Source organism: Macaca fascicularis, chromosome 11, assembly GCF_037993035.2.
Source record: "Macaca fascicularis isolate 582-1 chromosome 11, T2T-MFA8v1.1".
In the NCBI taxonomy this organism is placed as follows: Eukaryota; Metazoa; Chordata; class Mammalia; order Primates; family Cercopithecidae; genus Macaca; species Macaca fascicularis.
The window spans coordinates 76,660,898-76,680,816 of record NC_088385.1 but is presented as its reverse complement, the minus strand read 5'-3'; the positions used below and the strand labels follow the sequence as shown (position 1 = coordinate 76,680,816).

At 38.6% G+C, this 19,919-nt stretch overlaps 1 protein-coding gene across 1 annotated transcript in view; it reads right to left on the bottom strand.

Annotated features, from left to right (window-relative positions):
* Positions 1–19,919, bottom strand: part of MYRFL (myelin regulatory factor like) — a 110,559-nt gene that overhangs the window by 24,516 nt on the left and 66,124 nt on the right. Inside the window, exons 12-15 of the mRNA XM_074007699.1 lie at positions 17,404–17,512; positions 16,562–16,671; positions 1,080–1,243; positions 80–143 (exon numbers count right to left, since the gene is read on the bottom strand). Coding sequence (XP_073863800.1) covers positions 80–143; positions 1,080–1,243; positions 16,562–16,671; positions 17,404–17,512 — 447 coding nt within the window. The remainder of the gene's footprint in view (positions 1–79; positions 144–1,079; positions 1,244–16,561; positions 16,672–17,403; positions 17,513–19,919) is intronic.

The window sequence follows — 19,919 nt, the reverse complement described above, 5'->3', positions numbered from 1 at the left end:
AAAGATTCTTGACTGATTTCTCTAAAGACATTTTAAGTAGAAAATATCATTTCCTTTCATTGTAAATTTGTCTATTTACCTTGTTGTTTTTTTTATGAACGGCCCTTCTTGGAGAAGATGCACTAATGGCTCTGCTAGATTTGCTTTAAAAGAGAGAGAAAATTGGTTACTATTCAAATACCTCTCCAGGAGATATATGACAAAGGCCCAGCCTGTCACTAACACAGCAATATGACTTTCTTTTGCAATACAGTGACATTTTGAAAAGGAAAAGTCATGGCAATTGAGAGTTCCTTTTGCGAAAAGGAACTTCAGTAAGTATAACTGAATAAATTAAACATTATATTTCTCTTTTTCTCAAAACTAAACTCCAGGAAATGTGCATTTACCTTCTTAAGCAATTAAGAAAAAAATAACAAAAAGTCTTCCCCTGAGGACCAAACATGGTTTTCTAAATTTAGAAATGACCACTTCTCCTCATTAAAGGAGAAGCCACCCTTATGTGAAAATTTAGCACTTCCTGTAACAACTGCTACTAAACAGATGTCTCCTGGTTTTTTTCCACTTTTAAAACAGCAACAGGGCCAGGCATGGTGGCCCACGTCTGTAATTCCAGCACTTTGGGAGGCCGAGGTGGGTGGAACACCTGAGGTCAGGAGTTCAAGACCAGCCTGGCCAACATGGTAAAACCCTGTCTCTACTAAAAATACAAAAATTAGCCGGGCGTGGTGGCGGGCACCTATAATCCCAGCTACTCAGGAGGTTGAGGCAGGAGAATCACATGAACCTGGAAGAAGGAGGTTGCAGTGAGCCAAGATCGCGCCATTGCATTCCAGCCTGGATGACAACAAAACTTACGCTCAAAAAAAAAAAAAAAAAACCAACAACAGAAAAAAAATAAGAAAGTTATCACATAAGACAATTGTGCTCCAAAATATTCTAAAAGAAAAATGCAGACTTCATTATCAGAAAGTAGCAGTTGCTGTTTGATCAAAAAGACCATTTAGATTGATCTTATTCTGGAAAGAGCTCACTCTCTCCTTTCCCCAAATTTCTATGGCAATCCTGGCTGAATGTACCTGATTGTGCTTGCTTCACTGGCTGATGACTTCCAACTACTGAGCCGCTTTAGCTGGGCCAGCTTTCTGTTCCATATTTCTAACTCTTCTATTCTCTCCTCAAGGTTGTTAGTTAGTTTGCACAGTTGCTTCACTGCACCTACATTTTCCATAAAGATCTGGTCCTAAAAGGGAAAAATCAAACAGAGTGCATAAATTAACAATTTGAGATCGACTACAAAGCTGTCCACAGTCCATTCAAAGACAGTTGGAATATACCGTTGAAAATGGTTACAGACACCCACATCTTCAAGTTCATTCAAGATAAATCTGCAGAGGTTTGAAACCTAACGCAGTCTTGCTAAACTGCTGGCTGTGTAGTAAACTGCTTCTGTTCAATTTCCAATAAAATGAAAATATGACCTTGTAACTCAAAAAAGGAGCTGAAGGACATTGGCAAAAGATTTATTTTCAATGGCCATTATTCCATATTTAAAATTCTGAGGCAGGAGAATCACTCGAACCTGGGAGGTGGAGGTTGCAGTGAGCTAAGATTGCGCCATTGCAATCCAACCTGGGCAACAAGAGTGAAACTCCATCTCAAAAAAAAAAAAAGAAAAAGAAAAAAGAAAGTCAGAACAGGCTTCTGAATGTTAAATTTTCTGTTAATCACCAAAATTCCTAGAAAATGACTCCAGTTCTCCCTTGTAAAATGTGCATCAAATTGCTCATATGAGGGAAGAAGGAACAAAGACCTGGGCTTTTCTCTGAGTTCTGCCACCTACTAGATGTGAGACTCCAGACAAAATGCAATAACTTCTCTGGGCTTCCATTTCTTCATCTATAAATGAGAAGATAATTCTTGAGGTGTCAATATCTGCTTCAACATCCAATGAACTATTGTATACCGCTTATATTGTAGCCTAACTTTGAAGCAATTTTTTTAAAGAAAGCACATATTTCTTCCTGTTCATAAAATGTAATGACACATCAGAAAAAGAAAGGGGAGACCAACCAAACCCAGAGAGTCCAGGCCATCCTCTTCAGCAGCCACACACTTCAGTTGTCATATGAACACATGTGACCATCTCTCAGCCATAATAAAAAGCTGGAAAGCTCTTATCAACTCATATCCCAACCCCATGACCCCTCCTCCTATCTCTCTCTCTGTTTGCAAGTTCAAAATCCCACAGCACTTTCTGAATTGCAGAGAGGCTGGTCCAAGACTGGGTTCAAGGGCAATAGAGACTGTATTGTGGTTGAGGGTCAAACTCAGGGCTCCGTGCCTTTGAGATTCTTATCATCCAAATTGAAGCTTTGAGGTTTCAAACACTGTAGAGCAATCACTCAGAAAGAATCAAAAGCTGAACATTCCAGATTCAAGGCTTAGCGTATGAAGTTCAAAAACAGATGCATCTCATGATACACTGGAGAACTCTCTGAAACTCCCAGAGCAGCCACACAGATCTGATAAGGCCCCTGAACACCCCGTACTCTCCAGTGTTTGAGACCTCACTCCCATAATTACCTATGATAAAAATGCCTTTCCTCAAGGCCAGTCCAAATCCCACCATACCCAGTATCTCCCAGAGACCACTAGTCAGAGAGCACCCGTCACTCTACAACGTCCTCAAAGCATGTTCAATTCTATCAGCTGGCCATTTGCCTTGTATCAGATGTTATGTGTCTGTCCCCCACCTGGATCGTGAGTTTGTGGAGGGCAGAATTATGTTGATTGATTTGCATATCTCACCAGCATTTAGCACACGCCTTTGCCCACAGGAAATGCTCAGTAAGAATGGACACAAGTGAATTGAAAAGGGCTATGAGTTAGCAGCTTATGGAAGCAGAAAACCTTCGCACATGGGATGCAAAGTGACCAAAAGCTTGATTTCTGAGGACTATGTTTGCTTTAAGAAAACTTACCAAAAAAACACAAAAAAATCCAACAACAAAAAAATCAGACTTGTTTTGGCTTCTCAAATGTCATCAGAAAACCCTACATTTTTTCTGAAGTCTTACCATACATCCTTCAAAATCCATCCAAATAACAAATTGATAAAACCACTCTGGAGTAGAATTTGGCAATATCTAGCAAAATTACATATATTTTTATTTTTGAGCCAGTAAACCCACTTCTAGGAGTTTATTCCATAGATCTCCTGGAGAAAAGTAAGATATAAAAGAGACCACAATCAAACCAAATGTCCATTAATAGGGGAATTGATAATAAACTGTGGTACATTTGCATAGCAGTATACTATGCAACTGTAAAAAGAAAGGAAGAATATCTCTATATGCTGTTATGGAGCAAAGTCTGTAGTATAAGAAGAATACAAAACATATCTATGTTAATAAAATGAAGAATAAACCAAAAACTAACTTAAAATTGTTACACATAATGGAAAGGAATAAACAAGATGGGTGAAATGGATAGAACCCAGATTCTCTGAATGTACCTTGTTTTATGAATTTACCTTTAGAATATGCGGGTATTTTAAATACATATAAAAACTAAACAAAAATTTTAAAAACATCCCCTAGAAATAGAAGGCAAAATAAAACAAATAAGCCTAATTGGGTATTGAGTTTCTGGTTTAACCTTACAGAGAAGATTGATATTAAGTGACTTCAAAACATAGTAATTTGACTGCCCATTCCCAGAGAGAGAGACCCTAAAGACAAAAAAATTAAAATTAAAAAAAAAAAGTCAACCAGCAAGGGAATCTTAATTTCAATAATCATACTGTTAGTAATAATAGTGATGGAGTATACATGCATAGACAGCACACATTTGGATAAAACAAATACATAGTTAATAATGCTATAAACCAAGATTTTTAGCATTTAAGAAACGAGATATAAACATAAAATTAAAACACTTAGTAAAAGCCTAGCAAATCTAAATTTAAGTTAGAAATATTAGTATGAATTCCTGATATATTTCATTTCTTAAAAGAAAAAGATATTTTCTAGCTATGTTAAGTAAAAGGACTGGAAAAAAAACTTCCCAACTACTAACAATGAAGACTCCTCATTGTAATCTCTAAATACCATTCCCAGTGAAAGGACCCAGATTTTGGATACTTTTCCAGATTTGGGGTAGGATATGTCTGAGGTGAACCTGGAACTCTTCCAGATTTGGGGTAGGATAAGTCTGAAGTGAACCTGGAATATCTTCCAATATGAGAAAATAAGGAAGCTATCATAGAGTACTGTGGTTGGGTCAAAATGACTCAGGAGCTAACTGAAGAAGTTCTCATTGGCCAAAGATAGAACATCGAAGGACTAATAACCATGAGAGAACAAAGAATCAAATGTGCTTTAAAAGCATCCAAAATCCTATTCAATTTTTAAAAATAGTTTATTATTTACCTTTGGGAGACATTAAGGGCTTAACTCATTTTTTTAAAATCTTGTAAATAAAATAATAAAATTTTATCCTGCCTGTCCTATATAAAATCTATATATTTGAAAGTTCATTTAAGAAGAATTCCAGATAATAAATTCCAGAGAATAAATAAAGAAGAAATGATAGAATATCACTGTTTTACAACCCCAAATGGAACAATAAATCTAGGCAATAATCCTCAATGTGTACTAAAACTATTGCAGGTATTTGTTTCTTTGTTTTATATATACATATGTAAAAACAATTGGGGAAATTTCAACACCAACTGGATTTGATACTATTAAGAAATTACTGTACATTTTTCGGTGTGATAATGTTATAGTGGTTCTGGTTTTAAGAGGCCATTTTTCTTTTAGAAAAAAAATTGAAAATCTATAATAAAATAGTATGATGTTGGAGGTTGCTTTAAATAATCCAGTTGGTGGGAGAGGGTAATTGGTGAGTGATTTAAATAAAATAAGATTGGACAAGAATTGATATGAATAACTGGGGAATTTAAGTGAGGCATACATGGGGTTTCATTACTATTCTCTCTGGATTTTTATACATTTGAAATTTTTCATTAAAAGTGGTTTGTTTGTTTTTTTTTTAAATCACAAAACAAAAACAAAAATCTCCTGACAAAAGCCCTTTTAAATTTTCTAATCCTGGTACTGGTTTTCCTTTACTCTCAAATTTGTTGTAATAAAAATAAGGCAGAAATTATGAAGATAGAAACAGCATTCTACGATTCCAAATCATAACAAATGTTAAATCATTATTTACTATGTTTACCCTGTAGAGAGCCTTACACTGTAAATACAGCTGTATTATTTACAGTAGATCACACGGTCAGCTGATGTCCACCAGCAGCCCAAAACAGATTTGCAGCCGTCCTCTCTGACCCCTCCCGGCACCCTGCTCACTGGCAGGCAATCTACCATGCAGGACTGTCAGTTCCACATCCTAAATCTCCCAAAGCCACCACTTCTCTCCATCCTCACTGACACTACTGATATTCTTTTTCTTCCCTTGGTAACCGGCTTCTTCTTCTTTAAAAAAAAAATTGCTTAATACATTAATTTGTGATTTCACTCAAGCCAAAGCAGACTATGGAGAATGATAATAAAGTCACCTCTAAACCGCAGTTAAGTTCTTTCTGCAGTGTTTTCCTCAACAGGACTTTCAATACTGCCTCATAGGCTATAAGCAATGGCTGCAATTGCCTGGTTACTTGTCAATAATGATAAAAGGTCAGCTTTAATTTCTCCAACTCAAATTTGCCAGTACCATATATCTTACAGGTGGATCCAATAGGCAAGGAGATAATTCATATGTTTTCCTATTCAAGAGGAAATAAAAGTGGAGAGGAAATTTACTACCACTTTCCTGATTATAATTATGGCTGGCTCTGACTTTATGGATCTATCCAATAGTAAATTACTGAAAAGTAAATTTCCAATACATATTATAGGGGTTGACACTTACTGAAATATTTGGAGTTCTGACTTCTGTCCCCCATTGTCAGAGTGAAGCCAGTATAAATATGTTCAAAACTATAATCCAGAGTTTTTCTGAAAATGTTCTTTTCTATGCAAGTGATTAGGTCTATATGAGCAGATTTGAACCAAGAACCCATATCACAGACGCCTGAGGAACTTTTTTCTAAATACACATGTCTGAACCCCATGTAGAATCTTGGATTCATGGGCAAGACACATTAGCTCACACTTGTAATCCCAGCACTTTGGGAGGCCAAGGTGGGAGGACTGCTTGAGGCCAGGAGTTCGAGACCAGCCTTGGCAACAGAGTGAGACCCCATCTCTACAAAAAAAAAAAAAAAAAGTTTTAAAGAAGTTTGGATCCATTAGGGCTGAGGGGCATTTTGAAAAGTCTCCCCATTTGATGCTCATCCTTGACAACTAACCATTTTGTAATTGAACCCAATTAATTATTGTACTTTGTCCAGCTATTAACGGTTTTAAATGGGGTTCACTACCTCAGCTGAAACACAACTTTACAGTTGTGATGTAAAAATGGTTAAATCAGCTTGCTACCAAAATTTGCTAATGAGATTGTGAAGCAAAAGGTGGCAACTGCTTCAATTCACCTAAGAATCTTTTACTCACTGAGACTTGCTATGGAGTTAGGGTACCTATGGACAGAATGAGCATGTTTTCTAAATGGGCACTACAGGCACACCAGCAAGTGTATTGCACATGAAAACAACAGGAAAGCATTCGTGAAACCAGAGCTGTTAGCGAGCTCAGAGCAGGTATCCCTTATCTAAAATTCATCTTTCACTACAGCCTCCTTCACGCTCTATGCTCTCACCATATTGAACCATTTGCCATTCACTGAACACGGCAGGATTCCTCTAGCCTCTGGATCCAGCACATGCTGCTTCCTCTACCTGAATCACCTGTCCTCCCCTTCTCCCATCTTCCTTAAACTTGGTGTTAGATTTACCTGGAGAGTGGGCTCACCTGGACAGGGCTCACATCTCATCCATAGTTGGCACACCAGCACAAACTAATAACTCAGTACACATCTGATGATTAAATGAATATTCTTACAGGTGGCTCATGGCATGAGGCACTGAGAGGTCATAGTGTTGCTCTCTAGAGAAATCAAGACAGTACCAGCTTCTAGTTTATTCTTTTATCTGAAGTTTCTCTCAGAGAAGCAAAAAACAAAACAAAACAGAACAAAAACAAAAAACAAAGAAAACACCTAAGGTCCAAATTCCGTTTTCATGTTGGGAAATGCCCATGGAAATGTGAGCGAATTAAACAAACACTAGTGTTTATCATCTAGGGCAATGGGCTGGTGATTCGATGATATCTAACAAACCAGCTTCTACCCAGATTAGGTCCTGTCCTCTTTGCGACAAGATTAGCTCAGGAAACAGTTGAAAGCCCTTGAGTTCCCTCTCACCCCACCCCCTCCAGGAAACCCCTGGACTCGGCAGAACACAGCCTGGAAGTTCCTGGGTCCATTGCAGGTCTAAAGATAATGTACCCAAGACATTGGGGCACAGCCAGGCAGAGGAGCTGATTTCTTCTCTCTTTGGAAGCTACAATTCACCCTTTATTTAGCGACACTGAGCGAGGGTAACTTAGCCTGATGGCAAAGCAAGCTTCAAGAAGTTGAAATAGGCCCTTATTTCTTTCCTCATAAGACAGCATTGCAGACTTGAAAATCTCTCCTTATGGTAAATGATGCATCTGGTGTTGCATGGACTGATGTTGTATAATAAAACCATGGGAATAAAATAGCCTGTAATTGAGCATTGTAAAAATGATTGCCAAAGGGAGAAAAACTGTCTTTAGCCAATGGGTGTGTCTGGCAATTGTTTGGGCTTTGAATAAACTCAGCTTTAGATTTTTGTCCAGGAGTTGATTTTGTGGAGAGCGTGCTGGGCCCTGACATGGATTTAAAAAAACAGAATCCTTAAATCAGAAAAGCAGGCTGCTGGGATGGTGTGGAAGCTCAGACTTCCAGGTGGCTTTTCAACAGGTCTCTGGAGGACGGGCTTCTCTAGCAAGCATATTTCTCTTGCAAAGAGGACATATCTTGGACTCATTTTTCTTCCGCTTTACATGGAAAGAGCACGAGATTCATAAAAGTGTTTAAAATTGTGTGCAGTATTGTTGCCCTTTGTTTGCCTTAGAAGCCTCATTTAATTTTTATTATTTTTAGATAAGTGCAATTTTCTGTGGAAAGGGCTTGAGTGTTTGACTGAGACAAGTTTCCAGTTGAACTAGCAAATATCAGAGTTTGTTATAATTCTTTGATTTCTTGTCTTACCAAGATGATTAACAAGCTCCTTTTGAAAGCAGTGACTTTGTCTTGTGACTCCTCAGGACCAACTCAGGACCTGACACATGCACCTCAATATTCAATTGATGACCCCAATCAGTAGTTCTTTATTAAGCACCTACGATATGCTAGACACTCATGTGAGTGCAGGGATAAAACAATTAGATAAAGTAGACAGGATCTCTGTCCTCATAGAGAATATTTTCTAGTGGGAGAGATTGACCAATAACAAGTAAACCACAAATAAACAATACAGTTCAAAGGTGTAATTAGCACTAGGAAGAAGCTAACAAGGCATTGAAATAGAAAATAATTGTCAGTCTCTTAAGCTGTTACTATAGACTTGGTATATTAATTTTATTTTTGAAAGTACCAGGAAAAAATAAAATAATAGAGTCAAGTGAAAAGTTATATTCTCGTCCTGAAAAAGACAAGTTAACCCAATAAAACACTGAGTCAAACCATTCACAGAAGGAAAAACCTAATAGCTAACAAAAGAAAGAGATGCAAAACTTTATTACTAATCAGAGAAAGGTAAATTAAAACAATATGATGCCCCTTTAACTCAATCAGAATTGCAAATTTTAGAAAGTCTGATAATGTTAGGTGTTGAGGATACAGAGAAACAGTAAGCCTCATGCATTGCTGTTGTTAATGAGAACTGAGCAACAGGAGGCAGTATTTTATAAAATTAAGTCTGTGTGTATCCTGCACCCCACTCCTTGTATTTGTTCCAGAGAGCGCCTCACATCTCATCTCTCTCCTCCCCATTTCCTTATTGATCCTATTCATTCACTTGACTTGACACTGTGCTTGCCCCATGTTTTCCTCCTACTTTCATCCAATCCTCTAAGCCCTCACAGGTTCTCTTCTTCCTTTACAGGCCCTAACTGGGTGTGTTCCTCAAGGTGTTGCTTTCAGTTCTTTGGTTCTTTCTGTTTCTTATTCCATATAAACTCGAAAGCCCATAGGGCCAAGAAGGTAACAGGTAGCCATGATGTGAAGGCACATGAAGCCTCACTGGAGGAGCCACTTCCTAGCCCAAGTGCCCAGCCCTTCTGATATTTCAAAGAAGCCATAAATCTGATATTTTTATGAAGATCTCCTAATTTTTAAAAGTAGGGAACAAATCTGAAATGTTTTAAAACACTATGGGGGAAAAATGTCTGCAACCCAGACTTGGCCACAGGCTTGCAACCTGTGACCTATACCCATAAGCTTTCCCTTCTTATTTAATATCTTCATCCGTGGCTGCAGCTTCCTCTCTACCCTAACTGCCCCCCCAAGTTCTACACTCACGGTCTCCTTCCGGAATTTTTTTTTTCATCTGAATGTCCAGTTGACATCTCAAAGCCAAAATTGACCTTATCTTTTCCTCAGAAAATCACTTCTCCTTCAGATTTCCTTAAGTTAATAAAATCACTTATCTTCCTTTCATGGAGATTTAAAAACTCAGGCATTAATATACGCGAATTTTTATCAGGGGTATCCACAATGTATCAGATACTGTATTAATCAACACAGCATTGATGAGGCAGATTCTCTGACTTCAGGAGTCTCACAGTCTAGTGAAGGAGAAAGATAATGGAATGAGAATGGCAGTACAATGTGATAAATACTCTAGAAGATGTATATGCAGAGGCCTATGGCACTACAGAAACAGGATCAACCATGGCATCACAGAATTCATTAATTCATGTTACCAATATTTGTTGAATTCCTACAGCACTTGAAGTTCTGGGGTAAAAGCCACAATAAAGTGTTGGATAGTTTTAAAAAGCATAAATTTCTGCTCTCATACAACTAATAGGAGAGACTGGCCAAAAAAAAAAAAGTTTGTGAATAAACAAGATGATTTCAGTTAGGGGCAAATACCCTCCAGGCTGCCCTGTACAAGTTCACAGTTTGTTTACAGCCCAGAGGCCCAACCAACGGGATGGATACGGTCGGCAGGAGCCAGAGGAGGCACCTTTTAAAATTAGAGCAAAGGCACTACACTTTCTCACAGTGGCCCTGACTCTTAGAAACAAAATGAAACCAAGTGATGCAGGGACTATTTTAGATGGGGTGGTTAAGGAAGACCTCGGCATTGAGGTCCAAATGATGAGATCATCTGAAGAGTCTTTAGGGCTGAGAAGCACTCAAAAGAACACATCTGAGGCAGAAACATACTTAGCAGGTTTGAGGAACAGAGAGAGGGAGGGGCTGGCAAACAAAAGGTACCTGCGTCCAGGAAAGGGGAGCAGTGGAAGTTACTGGAGAGAGATGAAAGCTAGGCAGTACAGGGAAATGCCAGGCTTTGAAGGAATATGTAGGAGTTTTCAGTGCAAAGTGTTGAGCAGTAGCAAAGTCTTCCAAGGTAAGGACACAAACATATCATATTCTGAAAGGGCCCAGCTTATTTGAGAAAAGGTGAGAAGGTCATTTAGTCTGGCTGCACTGAAGGCATCATGGGATTAAGGGGTTATGGGAGCATTAAGAAACGAGTTAGAAAGAGAAGACTCCATCCAGATTGTGGAGGGGTTATGACAGTCTGTAGCCAATAAAGGGCCAGTGGGAAAGGGAGATTGTATGATCAGAGATTTGTTTTGCTTTGTTTTTAAGGAAGATAATTCTACTGGTGGCTAGCAGGTCAGTTAGGAGATCATTATAATAGTGTGGGAGAAAAATGGAAAGAATAAAGAAAATAAAGAAGAGAACTCATATACGAAGATATTGCCAAAGGAAGAAAAATAGGACTGAGTGTGTAACTGCATATCTTGGACAAGAAAAAGAAAGGTTTGAGAGGCCATCTGTCCTCCTTTGGCCACACTTTCAGTCCCCAAGGTCCATCATGTCTTCCTTTGCTTGCCTCTCAAGGCTTCCCCCTTCTTTTCCATCTGTGAACCTCTGCCCTGTCTCCAGCTTTCTTCTTTCCTTCCTCTGAGCTGATGTAGTGCTTTATTTATGCATCCCCTAGTATTTCTCACATTATAACTTAGAGCTTTATTACTTGTGTACCTGTCTTATCATCCCCCTCTTAGACAATAAGCTACTTGGAGACAGGAACTAAGGGCTACTTATCATTGCATCATTCAAATAGACAATTCCTGCTACATTATGATTAAAAAAAATGGAATCAATGAGTAAAAAGTACCCACATACTAAGCCACAGTAGGGTGGTATACAGCATGCAATCTTAAACTTAAAAAAAAAAACAAAAAACATGAATTGTCCAAGGAATAATTATTGATAAGACACACCTCACCTTTAAACAGGTTCAGTTGTGAATGACTTTAAGGCAGTACTTACATTTACTGGGTATGTTTCTCTTACACCAAGCACATCTAATAATAATGCTCAAAAAATGTGATCACCTGCCCCTAAAGAATCACAGAAACAAATAAAGTTGCCAAATAAAGAGATAGATGAACAAGCAAAAAAGGCCAAGCTGCCACCAGTCTAACACAGGGTTAGACCAGGTGTCTACAGCCTACAAGTCCCCCTGCTTTCAGTGTCACTCCCAATCCCTCTCACTCCACCTCCTGCCACTGGGCCTTCACTGGGGCACAGGGACACTATGGGGAATTTATGAGAACAGGAAAATTACCCCAGATAAGTAGTTTGTCTTGTAAGGTCATCTCTCCTGGGAAGGGAGAAAGAAAAGCTGCTTGTACCAACTTTGACAAAGATCACCCACTTTGGTTGCTTGCATAGACAGTCTATAAAGATCCAGCCATTCTTTTTCCTGTTTTGGCATCAAGTTGTGAGGTACCTGCAGAAGTGACATTGCAATCGTGGAGAGCAATATTTCAACATTTTCATAAATGTTTCTAATTTGCATTTGAACTTCAGTGAAAATTTCTTTACAAAAAAAGATCAGGTGGTGGGACAGAAATGGAGTGAAGAATGGACAGGCTGCACCTTTACCTGACCTCCTGCACTTAGTACAGCACATGAAGCCCAGGATGTTCTGGCAGAATTCCTTAAAACAAGCAGCCCTGGAGGTGGCAACCAAAGCCACACTGCCCACATAAATAGGTAGAAGTCCAGGAAAGCAAGAAGCTCACTGTACATCCTGCTTGTTTTACAATTAACAAAGAACATGGGACAAGAGGAGCCACTTTACCTATATTCTTAATAAGAAAGAAAAAGGAGATGTTCTGTGAGGCTTTTATAAGGTAGGGAGGGATAGCCCACCGTGTTGAGTGTTAAACTAGCAAAGTCTATCCTCAGAAGTGAGGCAAAGCACACTGCGGGGCTTCTCCTGCATCATCAGAGTGGGGAGATGTTCACTTGCTTGTGGTGTTACAGATTCTGTAAGTGAGTGTGGCCTTAGTGACGTCTCCACAGATTGCATCACTCCAGGGTCCTGTTTTTAAGAGAATCACAACATTTCCATCCTGGACTCCTCTGTGTTTTACCAATTTATAAACGGAGTGCTGCCTTGGCATGGTTTTCTCCTCAGGTGACATATGAATGAGCCTGACTTCCTGGAACAGGAATGCTACCCTGTACCGCTCCAGACCTCTGAGTTTGCCTTCCTAGGAATGAGCTTAGGTTGTAGACTCTCCTAGAAGAAGGAGAATGGACCTTGGAACTCCTGATAGAAAGAGAAAATTCTGTCTCAACTATTCCCAATCAACTCAACTAGGGAATGGGAAAATACTGGAAACAAAGGAGAGAACTAATTATTTGGCTGCCACAGGAAGACATTACCTACACATTGCCACTCAGGAATACTTCTTTTTGAGTGTTCTAGTGGAGGACCACATCCAGAAGTTATATAGCTGCTTCCAGAGAGTAACCCCATAAGCCCCCACCTTGGCAGCCTGGTGACATGATCCCAAGGCGGTACCCTGGGACTAATAGCTGTGCTTATACTCCTTTCCTTTCATGGCAGAAAGCTTATGAAAACAAGCGTTAATTTTATTTTAATAATAAAATACTAAGGTTTTCTAATAATTTACTTCAAAAAAAGGACCTCTAAATTGGCCCTATTTTATTTTTTAAGCAATTTATTGGAAGACTTCAGTATTTTATTATTAAAAATAAATTTCTCAGCAAAGTAGCAGGATACAAAGTCAACACACAAAAATTAGCTGCATTTCTATACAATAACAATGAGCAATCTGAAAAGAAAACTAGGGAAAAATTCCATTTACAATCACATAGAAAAGAATAAGACTCTTGTGAATTAACTAACCAACATGGTAAAAGATTTGTACAATAAAAACTACAAAACATTGCTGAAAGAAATTAAAGAAAGCATAAATAAATAGAAATACATCCCATGTTCAGGGATTAGAAGACTTAATATTGTTACAATGTTAACACTACCCAAAGTGATCTACAAATTTAATGCAATCCCTATCAAAATCCCAAAATTGTCTTTTGCAGAAATATAAGGACCCATTCTAAAATTCACATGACATCTTAAGAGAGCCTGAAAATAGACAAGGAAATCCCAAAAAATAAGAACAAAGCTGTATGATTCACACTTCCTGATTTCAAAACTTACTACAGAGTTAGAGTAATCAAAACAGTGTGGTACTGGCATAAAGACAGACATACAGACCAATGGAATATAATAAACAGCACAGAAATAAACCCTCACATATATGGTTAAATGATTTTCGACAAGGATGCCAAGACCATTCAATGTGAAAAGGACAGCTTTTTCCATAAATGGTGCCGGGAAAACTGGACAACCATATACAAAAAGATGAAGCTAGCCTCTTACCTAACACAAATATTAACCCCAAATGGATAAAAAACATGAATGTAAAACCTAAAATTATAAAACTCTTAAAAGAAAACAAAGGGCACAATCTTTACAATATTGGATTTGGCAATGATTTCCTGGATAGAACACCATTGGCATAGGCAACAAAAGGGAAAATAGGTAAATTGGATATCATTAAAATTTAAAACTTTCATACATAAAGACACTATCAAGAAAGTGAAAAGACAACCCACAAAATGGGAGAAAATATTTGCAAATTATATATCTCATAAGGGATTAACATCCAGAATATATAGAGAATTCCTAAAACCTAACGACAGTAAATAATCCAATTCAAAAATGGGCAAAGGACTTGAATAGACATTTTCCCAAAGAAAATACACACATGAAAAATAAGCACATGAAAAGATGCTCAATATCACTCATCATTAGGGAAATGTAAATCAAAACTAGAATGAGGTATCACCTCACACCCATTTGGATGGCAACTGTTTGAAAAAAGAAAAAACAGAAAATTACAAGCATTGGTGAGGACTTGGTCAAATTGGAATCTTTGGGAACTGTTGGTGGGAATGTAAAATGATATTGTCATGTGGGAAACAGTATGGTGGTTCCTCAAAAAATTAAAAATAGAATTGCCATATGATCCAGCAGTTCCACTTCTGAGTAAATATTCCCCCCAAACTGAAAACAGAATCTTGAAGAGACATTTGAATACTCACAATCATAGCAGCATTATTCACAATACCTAAAACATGGAAGCAATCCAAGAGTTCATCAATGTATGAATGGATACGCAAAATGTGAACAAAGCTGAAAATTATTCAGCCTTAAAAAGAAAGGAAATTTTGATACACTCGGCAACATAGATGAACCTCAAGGACATTAAGTTGAGTGAAATAAGCCAGCCACAAAAAAAGAAAGAAATGCTCTATGATTCTGCTTATATGTAGTCAGAATCATAGAAACAAACAATAGGATTGTGGTTGCCAGGGGCTAGGGAAAGTGAATAATGGGGAGTTATTGTTTTACAGGTACAGAGTTTTTGTTTTACAAAATGAAAAAGAGTTCTGGAGATGGATGGTGGTGATGGTTGTACAACATGATGAACGTATCAAACATCAATGACCTGTATACTTAAATATGGTTAAGATAATACATGTTATATTTTGTGTATTTCACCACAATAAAAAAACCTGGGAAATAAATATGTAAATAAATGTTTCATGATATACCTCTCAAGTGAAATGATAGCCTAGGTGTGGGAGAGAGACTGAAGAATCGCTTCTAGCAAAGATATGTTCTTGGGAAGCAGGAGGCAGTAAGTCAACTTCTGCCACTCTGCTCATGAAGCCCTAGGCTGAACAGGCCTCCCAGACCATGTCATCTAAGTGTTTGTGGTACAGGGGCTGGTAGGTGGAAGATGGTGGCAGTGCCTAACATGAAAAGGCATCCTCTGCTTTGCTGCTCCAAATGTGGCTTCTGACCAGCAAGGTTGGCAAGATTGGCAGCACCTGGAGGCTGGTTGGGACTGCAGGATCTCTGGCCTCACCCCATTCTTGCAGAATCAGAATCTACATTTTAATAAGATTCCCAGTGATGCATGTGCACTTTGGAGTTCAGGGAGCATTACCTCCATTAACTGACAAATTATAAATTAGTCTCCACTCAAGCATCTCTCCCCATGACTACAAAACCCTTACATCCATTGGTCTTTCCTCTCAGCAGCAAATGTAATAATGCAATATAAAACAAACCAGCAACAGAGTGCATTTGCAAACCTTGCAAAAATGCAGGATTTCACAGAATCAATAGACGTGGTATTAGGGAACTCCTCAAATCATACACACAGCATCCACAAGCAAGGAACTGGCAGATTTAGACCCATTACCAAATGAAGAGGAGCTAATCTACAGGCATGATGGCATTCCTTCAAAAGAGAATGATTTGAATATCAAAGAATTAAGAGATGCCCTTGGGAAAAAATGATCAGGCCCATGAATATCTTTGTAAAAATGGCCCACTTTATGATTATACTGTAAAAGTCAAACACAGTTTTATTAAAATAAACTATGCCCCAAAAATTCAACACTTCACTTAATCTTTAGTCATTCTAAGAAGAAACACATTGTGTAATTATAATTTAAGTTGCATTACATAAAATATGATGCATTTTTCATAAGTTTATTACCATTTTAAAATGTGAAGCTAATTAAAACTTTTTGTCAGTATTTATTGTGATGTTTGGCCCTTGTTTAAAGTGCATTCATGCTAAGTGGACTTTCCTAGTGCCAGTTTTTCTCCAACAATAAGACCTGCTAAACTGGAATTCTTACTATTGCACATGCATTTTTCTTTTTGTCATATGGAACTTCTTTTTGGTGATTATGATCAAATTGAATATCAGTTATAAGATAGTCGATACCTACTCACTCCACAGCTCAGTGAAGAATTATTTTAATGTCCCACTTCCTGGTTGGATGTTTCAGCCCATTGTTCTATCACAGAAGGGGGTTTATCCCTAGACTGATAGCTTATAGCAGCTGATACCTTTTCAATGATTACCTTATCCACCATGAGGAAGTTCTCCAAGGTCTCTCCGTTTTCGCAGGTGACATCACCAACTTCTCTCACTGCTCTGGGCAGGATTTCTTGCACCTCCTGGGCAATCATTCCTATATACAAAACACTCCACAGGTTTAATCTTCAAAGAAAGACTTTTCTGGAGAAAATCCTCACTAACTCACTAAGCTTTTGCTTTGATCTACAATGGATTTTCGGCAAAGAAGAAATTTTGAGCCAAGAACCACTATAGGATTAAAAGTGGGAGTGTTTTTGTTGGTTTGTTTGTTTGTTTTTTGAGACTCTGGGCCAAACATTGGAAAGGGGGAGGTAAGTGCCTTAAAATTCCTGTCCATAGAAGTAAAGGTGGGGTGTTAGCTTGATTTCCTTTCTTTTCCTAAAGGAAGCCTTTGCCCCTAAAATATTCCTTCCTTCTTTAGGATTGGAGTATAAACATCGCTTTGCTTACCCCTTCTCTTATCTACATCCGCTTACCCTGCCACCTTCTCCCTCCATCTCCTGACTGCCAAATGCCATTCCTCACATAGGTTGAGCTGCTATCTGTCCCTGAACCCTCAGCCCATGAGCAAGAGGACTTCAGTGCAAAGAAACTATATAGTCAACCTACTCCACCAGTACCTTGGGGTGGAGGAGTGGGGGTGTTGAATAAAAATGACACAGAAATTCTTTAAGCTTTCCTGTTCTAGTGACTATGAGTTTCCCAGAGAACAAGTTAGATCAACATAGTGTTGTCAAATGCCATAGCACATAACCTCAAAATAAAGAGGAAATTAAAATTTTAACAGTTGGCAATACAAAATTAAAAGGAGAATTTGTGTGTGTACCTGTTTGATGGGCAGTGTTTATTCCCATTGCAGATGCAAATTCAGGTTTGTAGTCATATTCAACAATTCTCATTTGGGCTATTCTTTTCAGCTGTTCATTTGTGTCAACCTAATTTAATTAAAGAAGAGCAGATTTTACTCACATAGATATTTGCTATTCAAATTAATGCCCAGAGTGACCCAGAGACATTACTGAATTGCTTTTGGACATTTTGCTGGAGATAATTTCTTCAAGTGGATTGCAAGTCAGGATTACCCAACTGCTGGCCCTTCAGGACCCAGCCACCCACCTTCCCCGGAACACCCCTCCCCCACACCACCCCGGCCAGCAGGGCATCCTCTACCTGCAATCACTGCTCTCACATCATTAAAGGCTGTCCCAACTGTCACTACGGGGTCCCAGCAAAATGAGAACAATCAAGACAGTACAGTGAACTTTCCCTAAAGCTAAATGTGTTTGATCCAAAGGATACCTCTCTAAATTGAGAGATTTTGTAAATGAATTGATAGTAATAGCAGAATCTGGTTTTGTTTTTTTTGTTTTTTTTTTTTAATGTCTTTATCTGACAAGTAAAAAGTTGGCAGCCCTTTGTGAGTACCCTAAATTTTCTTTTGGAACATAATAGAATTGTGAAACCTGTGGTGTCTTGGCAATTAAAAATAAACTGCCTGGGCATTCATCCATGTGATAGAGGAACCAAAAATGCTTTTTGTTGTTGTTGTTTTAAGAAAACCACTGTCATGGGCCTCAGCTCCTCCCTTGACACACTCCCTGAGGTGGCAGCAGAGCCCTTCCACCATCGTTTAGGATTCTCAGGCCCTTCACTAGTTGGGCTGGTTGTGAAAGATGGTGACTTGGTGCTTAATTGGCTAAACGGATTAGCTTTACTTTAGGAAGTTATTCCAGAGTATAAATCTGAGCTTACTGCCATCATTCATTCTTTGTTTTATTCGACTAATATTTACCAATCACCTTCAACATATCATGCACTACTAAGTGTTGGGACTTAAAAAGTAATTGCCTTGAGCTGAAGGCCATTATCCTTAGCAAACCAACACAGGAACAGAACACCAAATACTGCATGTTCTCACTTCTAACTGAGAGCTAAATGATGAGAACACCTGGACACATAGAGGGGAGCAACACACACTGGAGCCTTTTGAAGGTGGAGGGTGGGAGGAGGGAGAGGATCAGGAAAAACAACTGATGGGTACTAGGCTTAATACCTGGGTGATGAAACAATCTGTACAACAGACCCCCATGACACAAGTTTACCTATGTAACAAACCTGCACTTGTACCCCTGAACTTAAAATAAAAGGTTAAAAAAAATGCCTTTTAAAAGTTTGTGGTCTAGACAGGAAGACCCACCTGATATATACATACATAATCATATGTGATTATATTACAATCTGAGAAACACAGTACAAGGATGGAATTATGCACAGAGAATCGTTTCAGCTCTGAGGAGGTGTTGAAAATCTTCTCGGGGAAGTATAAAGGAAGGCTCCCTAGAGATGATGAAGCCCAACCGATATCTTGGCTTATTCCAGTTCCTCAGACAAACTCTGCTCCTTTCACTTCCCAGCCTTTGTTCATACTGTTTTCCCAGACTCAAAAGCTCTTCCTTCCCATTCCCCTACCTTCTTCTTCACCAAAGTAAGCATTGTTCCTCAGAGAAGGATCTCTTGACCTCCAAGTCCAGGCAAAGTTCCTCTGCTTTATGTGCTCATAGCACCAGTTCTCCTTCATAGCAGGAGTCACAATTACAAGACAACTAATTGTGTCAACCTCATTCTTTGTCTTCTCCTACATCACATATACCCCATGAGGGTGAGGACATATTTAAGGTCATGGTTCATCACCATATCACCAGTTTCTAGTACAATTCCTTGCATGTTGTAGGTGCTCAACTAATAATTGTAAAATACATTAATAACCTTAAGCGTTAGGGAAAGATGTAAGGTAGGAAGGGAGGGGGAAGAATGAGACTAAGATAGGAATGCTAGCCAGAGGGAACACCATGAACCAAGGCACGAGACAGCAAATACCCTGAATGACATCTGCACAACCAAGGCAGAATTTGGCATTACTGGACTGGAATGGTTAAGGCCAGAGCAGGGGGGGCATTGCAGGTCATACTTGGAAGGAACAGTCCCAATCCCATACAGCCCTGTGCATGTATCTATCACTGTGAGCGCCTTCACTCAGTCAACAAATATTTATTGAGTAGATACTATGTGCCAGATGCTCTCCTAAGCACCGGAGATTCAATGAGTGTTTCTTATTTGGAGCTTAAATTTTAGTAAAAGTTTCATTCCTGAGTTTTATTTATCTCAGGACCTGCACAGTACCGAGCAAAGTGTCTGACATGTAATAGGCACCTAAAATTTTTGATAGAAAAAAAAAGAATAAAAGAATGAAAGTATTGAAGTGGCAAGACAATCCCTGACATGAAGAGAATTGAAGAGACAGGGTCAATCAGGAGCCAGCCTGGACTGGCCTTGCACTGCCTA